The sequence below is a fragment of the Eublepharis macularius genome, chromosome 1 (genome assembly GCF_028583425.1).
Source record: "Eublepharis macularius isolate TG4126 chromosome 1, MPM_Emac_v1.0, whole genome shotgun sequence".
NCBI lineage: Eukaryota > Metazoa > Chordata > Lepidosauria > Squamata > Eublepharidae > Eublepharis > Eublepharis macularius.
In genome coordinates, this window is record NC_072790.1 from 237721575 (window position 1) to 237732351 (window position 10777).

The 10777-nt window shown below is 46.1% G+C and overlaps 1 protein-coding gene across 1 annotated transcript; it reads left to right on the forward strand.

Moving 5' to 3' along the window:
• Window positions 1-444: 444 nt before the first annotated feature.
• On the forward strand, window positions 445-8207 carry LOC129339766 (complexin-3-like). The gene is made up of 3 exons (XM_054994352.1): window positions 445-608; window positions 6267-6354; window positions 8013-8207. The coding sequence occupies exons 1-3, from the start codon at window positions 445-447 to the stop codon at window positions 8205-8207; spliced, it is 447 nt and encodes a 148-aa protein (XP_054850327.1).
• The last annotated feature ends 2570 nt before the right edge of the window (window positions 8208-10777 follow it).

Sequence of the window (10777 nt, forward strand, 5' to 3'; positions counted from 1 at the left end):
TAATGTGATTGACTGCATTTGGAACGTCGATTGATTTCTGAAAGAGTTTTTAAATATTTATCAGTATTTCTATAAGCACGTAGTAGTCACCTTGTGCGCTCTAAATTTGTTATTGACAAGATCTTGGAGAGCCACTGAGTAGGTGATCTTCACTGTGATGGACGAGTCCTCTGATCCAGTATAAGGCACCTTCAGTTGTGTACATCTTAGGTCATGGTTGTGAGTCTCGCAAGCAAGCCAGCAGACCACTTTTGGTAGACTAAAAAGACTACTTGGTTCAATCCAGCAAGGCATACCTTGTGTATGCTACCTGCCTTGACTCTCCGAGAAAGACGAGATGCAGATATTCAATGAAATAAAAGGCGTGGGGCTCTTCCTGTGTGCTTGCTATAGCGTCCGTTCCTAATGGGCCCTCTCCCCCCTTTCATTCCAGATCTCTTCCCGATGGGATCCGCGGTGAAATTGGCATGTGGTGCCCCAGCCAAGCAATTGTTGTGCTGTATCTCGGCCGACTTCCCCAGGGACAAGGACTCCAGCGTTCCCAGATTCCCCAGCAAGGACCGAGGGCAGCAGCAACATCAGAGGGTGGTGATCAGCCAGAAACACACGTGAGTCCCCCTGCTCTTTCCGCCTAGCCAGGCGATTGTAGAATCATGGGGTCTTTCTGCAGTCTCCAGCAAACACATGTGAGCTTGATAGGAAACTGCCGCAGCCTTTGGGCCGGGTATACTTGCATGTTGTGTCCAATGGTTTGAACACCGGCGGTACTTACTCCGTGACCCATGGGAAGCTGGATTGCCAACCTCCAGGAGGGGCCAGGTGTCAGGTTCTGAAAGGTAGATCTCAATGGCTTCACTGCATGAGGCCAGAACTGCATGCGTTAAAGCTTTATTGATAAGCCACGAGTTCAGCAATCTGGTACCAGCTGCATTGCCAGGAATGAAAATCTACGCCAAGCCTATACTACAGCCCAGTCTCCACCCCCTTAACTGCTAGTGTTCTACGTTCCCACTTCCCATCCCCCATGTGTAAAGCAACAAGCAAAGCAACTGGGAATGAAGAAGTATTAACAAGTAACAATTAGACCTACAAAAATTGACAAATGCATAGGAAGTCAATGCTCATTATAAGTAACAATTAAATACCGCATAATACAGTTTAAAGGATTATATCTGATCAAATACAGGGAGAGAGCACTTATAAATTCCATTATATATACTATGAAACCAACAGATAACTTATATATTTGCATATGTACGAAAAAGTTTAAGGCCAGGTAAGAAACTGTTAATTTCGAGGTATTCAAAGAAAGGAAACCATTTCTCAATAAAATTGGTAGTTCTTGGGAAGTTTTCTACTTGATACATTTTATCATATAGCTTTTCCGATATAAAATGGTCCCAAATTTTTCAGTTATCAATTGAGAGGGTAGAATTTACCTGTTCATTATTGTCCCACTTCTATTTATTTTTCCCACATTTATCTTCTTAGAAATCAAATCCGCAAATCATCAGTTCAGTTCCCCCCACCCCCGTCTCACACAGAAAGTCAATAAGGGGTTTCCACTTAACCATAGAAATAGACAATGCTTTATCTCTGTTCCAAGCTGTAAGTTTAGCTATCTCTGCTAACCCCATCATATTCACCATCCAGTCACCGATTGATTATGTTTTGGGATCTCTTGTTAAAATCTGTGAGTTTGCTAGTGTTGGGTCACTTCAAAATTCAGCTCCCTTGGCAAGGACTGCAGAAGTTAAATCTCAGGAAGGGGAATGGATACATCTCATTTTCTGCCGTGAACCTTTCTCATTATCTGCACATGAACACTAAGAGCGCCATGTATAGCTGACCGTGTCACCGTTTAGGTATGTTTTGTTGATAACTTATCACAGTACGATTCTCTTCTGGCAGATCTTTAATCCAGAGAACAAACACCCTCTTCTTGGCTGCTAAATCAATAGAAGACAGGGTGTGGGAGAACCAATGGACGCTCCAATCTAGTCAGGCTGGGAAGAGCAGTTGACAGTGTGAAATAGTGGAGGCTTGCGACGAGATTTTTGAGATGGAAAATTACGGGCGTCTTTATTTTCATATGTGAAAGGGTGGTGGGTGCATATACCAAGAAGCAGCAAGGTGTGAATCGGTCCATAAAGATGTACGAGGCTGTTGGGTTTTAAAGATTAAAGGATCAGCGACAATTCCCTCCACCTTTTTCTCAGAGGCCCTTTTTAGGTACTGTTTTGGAGGGCATGAACTATGCAGCCAATTGGATAGATACTCCCACGCTAAACGCAGCGAATAGCTGAAAGGCGGAGGGGTGGGGGAGATGTCACAAAGATCTTTAAAACCAAAATCCGGTCAAGAAGAGTAATCAGCCCATCCAAAGTGGGTAATCAAGGCAAAGTACAGGGTGAAATGTGTTAAGCAAATCCAATTAGAAAAGTGCAGAGACTGGCCAAAAAGGCAGCTGACCTAGTTAACAGCTGTCAAGGGTGGGAAACGCTAAATGGCTAACCATCTTGATGAATCCTAGTTCAGCACTTCCATGTTAGATACTCCCTTAGAAGGTCTTTTTCTAGATGTTCCTTCCTATTATCGCCCGCCATCTGAACAAGGATTTGGGATTTCTTGTTCACTCGACTGATCAGATAATTTATTTATTCAGTGACATTATTTATAGTCTGCCTTTCTCACTGAGACTCAAGGCAGATTACACAGTGCAAGTCGGCACAGTTGATTTCAAAGATATTTCAATAAGCAACGTAACTGGGCCTACGAATGCAAATCTGCAATTTTTAAAGCAAGCAGAAATCCAATACAGAGTTGAAGAAATGCTGGAATGGAGCATAAGCAATTCTAAGCCGGACATATTAAACAACACAGAAACAACCCAGTAGTAGGATGATTGTTCATTTGATCGGATCTTGTTAGAAAGAGGAGCCCCTGGAAAATATCTCCCCTTCCTCCTAGGGCAGAAAGGGAGCCCCAAAGGACCCAGGGAAAAGTTCACACCCCCTCCTGCTGCCACACCCACCACACCTGAGAAAGATCCCCAGAGCCAGCAAAAAAGAACCGAGGCACTGCTGTGCGTCTCCTTGCTTGGTTTCACCGTGGAGGTGGATGGGGCTCGAGACTGAGGTTTCTCCTGATGAAATAGATGGCCAATCTGCTCCTTCCTCCGGTTTTTGGAGATAAATCTATCTGCCAAAGCAAACAGACGCAAGCTGATTCCGCACACGTTGGATAATGCACTTCCAATCCTCTTTAGAGACCATTTGGAACTGAATATTTTGTGTGCGAAACAAAAAATCCACTTCTGAACGATTGCTAAAGCGCATTGAAAGTGCATTATCCAACCTGTGCGGAATCAGCCACAGTATACATTTGGTGAATAGCCTGTGGCTCTCTAAAGCTTATGTTTTGGAATCATGTTAAGCTTTGCCACAGGACTCCTGTTTTATCTATTAAATCCGGACCTGTCCACCAGTCCGTCCGTGGCAGGAGTTCACTCATCAATCAATAAAACTACGAGCCTCAAAACTGGCCACCTGCTTCAGGATAATAGTGGAAACTGCCGAGCTAAAAATGAAGGGAATGATTACATCCTGGCCCAGATTAGTTCCAGAATATCCCTACGATATTTGCAATTGAAGCTAAGGTTTACACGTGAGAAGCCAGAGAAGTGCAGGCAGCACTGATAGGGAGGGTGGAAAATATCCCCTCTGTTACAAAGCAAAGGAGGGTTTAACAACGTTCTGAACTCTCAGAGCCAGTGTGCTGTAGTGGTTAGAGAGTCTGACTAGGATCTAGGAGACCCAGGTTCGAGTGCCGCCTCTGCCATGCAAGCCTGCTTGGGGACTTTGAGCCAATCACACACTTTCCTGCCTCACAGGGTGGTTGTTGTGAGGATAAAATGGAGGACAGGAGAATCCTACAGGCTCCTTTAGGTCCTCATTGGGGTGAAAAGCAAAGTATGGTATTAAGTACTGAGATTCCAGCTCATAGTAACAGCTGTATTGAAGACGGGAAGCAGACAGACTGAAGACAGGCCCAACAGGAGCCAACCATATACACACAAGCCATGCCCCTTTTTCAAGCAACAACCAATAGGCACACACAACTAGAATCCTTAGTTTGCATTACCTATATACAAAGTAGCTTATTTACAGTACAGTGATTGGTCTTTATTATACAGCACTGATTGGCTGCTGCCAGCAGGAAACAACCAATAGCAATGAAGGCTTCAGGACAGAAGCTCAGCTCAGACAGAAGCTGAGTCAATACATAACATATGGCATTTGTTATAAATCTAATTTTTGCTACAGTTTGCCAGAAAACTGTTGCTGTTGGTTCATCCGGTCTTACGGCAACTCTTTTGGCAAGAGGCAGAACTGCTCATCCAGTGTTCGTACTTTGAGCACAGTGCGCTTCAGGGTTGGCAAACACAATGGGTAGGGCCGAGGACCCTTACTTTTTAAATAATGCTCCAAACTGTCCGTTCAATGCTCTAAACAATAATGAGGGCATCAGCAGCAGCGATGGCCCAAAGAGCTCAACAAAATGTTTTCAGGTGGCTCTGAAAGACAGAAGCCGTGTGCCAAACAGACCTCTCTGGGGATGGGATGCCAGGAGGGAACCAAGCACAACCGGAGGTGTCGGGATTACTTCCTCCTCAGTGGAAGAATTCTATACACAGCTATTGAAATACGGATTTTTAAATTTCTTAAAATTTTTAAATTTTCAAAACAGTTTAAAGTATCCGTGCAAAGTGACCAAGTGCATACATAAATAACTGTAATAAATACTCCTAAAAGCCATACAAAAATCTAGTAGCGTTCCATCAGTTCCAAACCCGTTTGGAGCCAGTTTGGTGTAGTGTTTAAGAGTGCGGAACTCTAATCTGGAGAGCCGGGTTTGATTCCCCACTCCTCCACTTGAAGCCAGCTGGGTGACCTTGGGCTAGTCTCAGTTTCTAGGAGCTCTCTCAGCCCCACCCACCTCACAGGGTGATTGTTGTGGGGATAATAATAACATACTTTGTAAACCGCTCTCAGTGGGTGTTATATTGAAGGGCAGTATATCAATCGAATGTTGTTGTTATTAAACATTCATATATACATTCAAACAACACCATATAGACAATGCATTTCCTTCATACAAGAATCAACGGCTGCCTATCCAAGACATACTGTATTGTAACTATCAAAGCCAGTCCAATCTGTAGCCAAGTCCAATCTTGTGATAACACTTCCCCCCCCCCTTTTCCTTACAAATGATCTCCAGGCCACAGAGGTCAGATAACCTGGAGAAAGTGGCTGCTTTGGAGGGTGGACTCTGTGGCATTCTACCCCGCTAAGGTCCCTCCCCTCCCCAAACCCCATCCTCGTCAGGCTTCATCCCCAAAATCTCCAGGAATTTCCCAACCTGGAGCTGGCAACCCTATGCCACCACCAAAAAGGTTCTTTTTCTAGTTGCCACCTGTTTAATCTCTGAAGACAGGGGAGCTGAAGGTGGTCCATTAGGCAAAGGTTTGCATAATATAGTTTTTGTTTCTATAATAGGGCACCAATGAGGCCAATGGGAAGAGCATACGAAGCCTTTAAGAGTTTTTTTGTCTACACACATTTAATTCTTCCCTCAATACTGGAAACTTGCTTTTAAAAGATGCTGTGATTCCCAGGACTGATTTCTGATCCGGGTACCAGTCTCTATATCCTTTCCCTGTATTCCACACATTTGTGGCATGCGCTCTTCTACCTCTGCCATTGCTCATGATTAGAGATGGGCACAAACTGGAAAAAAACGAACCATGCAGTTCGTGGTTCGTCAAATTTCATGGACCACGAACTTTCATGAACCTGCCCCTGGTTTGCAAACCAGTTCATGAAAATGTCACATCTGGGTCAGAAAATCACCACTTCCGGGTCAGCAGAAGGTCACTTCCAGGCCAGAAAGAAGGTCACTTCCAGGTCAGCAGAAGGTCTGCAGGAAGTCCATCCCCTGTTGCCTAGGAAACTGATTGGCACCAGGCTGTCTGCAATCACAAACCAAAAAACAAACCAAACGAACCAGCCTAAAGTTCATGGCAGTTCATCAGAAATGGGATCTGATGAACCGCGGTTTGTGAACCATGAACCGACCTGGTTCGTGCTTAATTTTGGTTCATATTTCGGTTCGTGCCCATCTCTACTCACGATGAAAAATCCCCCAAGAAGACCTCTCTTGGTACTTGGCCCTGATGCTATTCTGTTATTTCTTTCCCACAGAAGCAAGCGGGACGCCGTTTTTGTTCAAAGGAAGGCTGAGCGTGCCGCCATGAGGGCCGAGCTCCGGGAGAAATATCAGCTGCCCAAGGTAAGAAGGTTCCAGATTCTGGGCTAGGAGGGAAGGTGAGAGAGCTGGGGTGGGAGTGTGGATGAATGGGCAGAGCATCGGCTTTGGATACGGGAAAGGGAGTGTGGCATTTCCCCGCCTTGTATATTGTACCTCCTATAATGGCATAAGGCTCTGAGGTGGCCTGTATTATGCTGCCTCCCTGCTTCTTGCTTCATGTTTCAAAACGGTTTTTGCTGCCACCGAAGGCTTTTGTCTTAGTTTCCCCCATTTTGTCTTATATTACAGGAAGCCTTGGTTATAGATGGTAGTATGACAAAATGGTTAGAGTGTGGGGGTGGCCGTGAGGTAAAAAAAAAGAGAGATTCTGTATTCCAGATGAAACAGGAGTTTTGCTTAATCAAAAATAGGTACTTTATAAGCACAGATGCCTAATGGTTGCAGAGTATATGTCAGCGTATTGGTTTTAGAATAGGTTCATAAGGTTGGTGGTTTCAAAATAGGTATAGATGTTTAAGAACCAGTCACAAAGACGTGCCACTTAAGCTAGAAATAAAAAAGAGTCGGTCATGAAGATTTATATTATTTCCTTCAGTTCTTCACTCACAGAATAATAGAGTTAACTCTCCTCTAGCCACACAGACTCACTGAAATAGACGGGCTCAACACTTTCCCTCGGCAATCTGATTAAAATTTCAGTTGACTCCAATAACTCATCCATCCATCCATCCATCCTCCACTTTCTTGCTTTAAAGGCCTGCAGTTTTTAACCACAGTAACAATTATTCAGCCCCCCCCATTAATCAGCAGAAACAAAACACAGTTTTTATACGGCAAAACATTATAGGAAGGCTAGAGTCGCCCCTCTCCCAGGGGCTTGCTGCCTGCCTTGGTGAAGTTGCTTAGCTTCTCTGTCCCTAGAGAAAACCACTACCTATCATGGGTGGCAGTAGAAGGGCAGAGGTCTATAAAGTACTTTGCAAATGGTTGGTTAAGAAACCTCCTTGTTGCGGAGGAGGATGACAGCCCTTGAGCCTCTGAGTAAAATCTCAAGCGGGGAGAACAGATACTAATATCAAAGAATAGCCCACTTTCTGTCTGATTTAGAAAAGTTTTGCTTTTTGTCAGGTGCCACTTGGTTCCACCCCCTAGCCTATTAGGCTCCTCCCCTTGTTGGAAGGCTCCTCCCATTTTGGCTCCAGAGAGACCTGGTGATTCTAAGCCTGTGTCTTTCAAGTTTTTAAAGGAAAAAGCCAACGCTCTGTAGCTCTACAGAACTAATGTGGTCTAGAGATCAGACTATCTGATTAGGACTGGTGTGTGTGTGTCTCAAATCTGCTGGGCAGTAGGGTTGCCAACCTCCAGCCTGGAGATCTCCTGAACTATAACTGGTCACCAGACTACAGAGATCAGTTCCCTTTGAGGAAACGGCTGATGTGGAGTGCGGATAATACCCTGCTGAGGTCCTTCACCCGATCTCCAGGAATTTCCCTACCTGTAGTTGGTAAGCCTATGCAGTAAGGCTTACTGGTAGCCTTGGGGCAGTCTCCCTTTTAGTCTAAACACAAAATATGTGGATAACACAAAGTACGAGGATAAACACAAAAGTATGCTTTTTGGTAGAAGGGTGTGACAAAATGCGTTTAACTCGTTTCAATTTTTCTTGTCTCTCTTCCAAGAGCCGGATAGATAAGAAGCAGATGCGAGCAGCCAAGGGCAATAAAAACCTGCTGGCTATTGTGAAGTCCAAGGATACCTCCGATACCAGCTCCTTCTTCCCCAGCTTCAGCGGCCTGGATTTTAGCTCCTTTCGGATGACCGCACAGAACGCGATGCAGTCTCTACCTCGTCCGGTGCAGTGCCCCGTCATGTGAGCAGACCCCGGGGCCTCCGATCTGCTTGGCAAATTGTGTTTCAGGACTTGCTTGCTGGGATGTGGGACTTTGGATTACTGATGCCTCGAAGATCCCTCTGGGTTTGGGGGACAAGTGCTGGTTGAACTCCATCTTGGTTCTGCTGCCCTATACTTCTAGGGGAAACTTAGGTTGGGGGTGGGGGGGGGGCTTTAGGCTGTTGAGACTCAGCTTCTGGAGGCTACAGTCTGGGCAGAACAGCCGCTGGCACAAGCCAGGGAGGAAATGGTCTTTTGCCATTCCACAGCGCTCCATAAGGGCCTTAGCAACCCAGGGGCCTTGCCTTTGCCAAGTGTAGCTCCCTTTACGCCCTGCACCAAAAAGGTATTGTAAGCTCAGCCCAAAAACAACAACAACACTGGACCGAGGGTTGCCAACCTCCAGGTGAGGCCTGGAGATTTCCCACAATTATAAACGATCTCCAGATTAGAGATCAGTTCCCCAGGATGAGATGGAAGCTTCAGAGAGAAGACTCTATAGATCACATTCCTGCTGAATTCCCCACCCCCTTCCCCAAACTCTTCCCTTCCTAGGCCCTGCCCCCCAGTTGCCAGGAATTTCCCAAACCAGGGCTGTCAACCCTATCTGAATCTGCTTATCTAAAGTTTATGGAAATTCAATTCAATGGGTTGGGGGACATCAGCTTGGGGGCGTAGAGGGCACAATGTTGCATGCACAAGGGCTCTGTTTCAACCCGTTAGCTCCATTTATAAGAGCCAGTTTGGTGTAGTGGTTAAGAGTGCGGCACTCTTAATCTGGAGAGCCGGGTTTGATTCCCCACTCCTCTGCTTGAAGCCAGCTGGGTGACCTTGAGTCAGTCACAGCTTCTTGCAGCTCTCTCAGCCCCACCCATCTCACAGGGTGTTTTGTTGTTGTGGGGATAATAATAGCGTACTTTGTAAACCTTCCTGCTGCTGAACCACCACTTCGATTTGAATGCTGTTACCTGGAAGGTTCCATCACCTGCATTCGTTTCCTGCTTCCAGCTTTGTAAGACCAGCTTACCCTGCTATGGACTCGATTGGTGAGCCCAGGCTGTGGGATCATTAGTCAGCTAGTTCAAGTGTTGCAGTCGAGATAGCCTTACTCAGCCCTAGCAAGGATTGGTTATTTTATCTACATGCTTGCAAAACTTGATTGGGTAACACTAGCCCTTTTGTGTGTGTGTGTGTTAACCCTCTTGAACGTCTTAGAATAAAAAACACCTTTTACTTTGCCTGTCTTGGTTCACTGTCTCTAACACCAAAAACTGTGTCACACTGGACGAGCTCACACTTAGAGACAAAGGGGTAACTCCCTGACATGGTGGGTGTTAAGTCGTCCTGAAGGGCGGTATATAAATCAAATGTTGTTGTTGCCATTTCAGGGAACAAAGAGTAAGCATGTTTTCTTGGGCATTGGGGAGCTGCTGGTGTCTTAGCATTGAGAGACTCCTGCTCTGGCCATCTGGTATAAGGCAGCACCATAAATCCTGTGTCCTGTCTTCATTTCGGGTACTGCTGTTTCAAGAGCTATGCTACAAGTGACGCCTGACACAGGCTGGACACTTGTCAGCTTCCCTCAAGTTTTGATGGGAAATGTAGGCATTCTGGTCTTGCAGTTGTAATGGAGAGTCAAGAAAAAGCTTGACTGGTCCTTCCTTTCAATAAAACTGTAGTATCTGTGTCTTCCTGGTCATTTATTGAGGGGAACTGACTACCTCTGAAAACTAATGAGCTCAATTGCACAGTCAGCTTAGCAATAAAGTAGGTGGAGGGGGCTCTTTTAAAAATATAAGATTCCAGGCACACTACCATGCTATGGTTGTCAAGTCCAGATTGGGAAATACCTGGGGATTTGGGGGGTGGAGACTGGAGGGGTGGGGTTTGGGGTGGGACTTCAGCAGGACATATAAGGCCATTGAGTCAGGGTTGCCAGCCTCCAGGTGGCGGTGGAATTACAACTGATCTCAGGGCCACAGAGATCAGTTCCCCTGGAGAAAATGGCAGTTTTGGAGGGCGGCGTCTATGACATTATATCCAGCTGAGGTCCCGCCCCAAACCCTGTCTTCTCCAGGTTCCCTTCCTAAATCTCCAGGAGTTTCCCCACTTGGAGCTGACAACCCTACTGAGGCTAACTTTCAAAGCAGCCATTTTCTGCAGGAAACTGTGCCCTGAAGATCAGTTGTCAGGAGATCTCCAGCCACCGTCTGGAAGTTAGCAACTCTAGAAAATTCCTAGAGATTTGGGGGTTTGAGCTCAGTGAGGTCTGTGTTTGAGAAGGGACCTCAATGGGGTATAATAAAGCCCTAGATCCCGCCTTCCAAAGAAGCCATTTTTCTCCAGGGCTATCGTCTACAGCTCAATTCTGGGAGATCTCCCGGCCGCTCCCGGAGGTTGGCAAGCTTTTCCAAAGGCTCCCCTGCTCCAGAGAACTACAACTCCCATCAGCCCCACGCTAGACGCTCGCCTCGACGTCGTCTCGTGGCCCCTCTCACGTGCGCGGCACGCGCGCATGGGCACTCCCTGACGGGAATCCCCTCCCTCTCCGCC

Coding starts and splice junctions, on each gene's coding strand:
- LOC129339766 (XM_054994352.1), top strand. CDS start 445: ATGGGATCCGCGGTGAAATTGGCATGTGGTGCCCCAGCCAAGCAATTG. Junction 609..6,266: donor GTGATCAGCCAGAAACACAC/GTGAGTCCCCCT, acceptor TCTTTCCCACAG/AAGCAAGCGGGACGCCGTTT. Junction 6,355..8,012: donor AGAAATATCAGCTGCCCAAG/GTAAGAAGGTTC, acceptor CTCTCTTCCAAG/AGCCGGATAGATAAGAAGCA.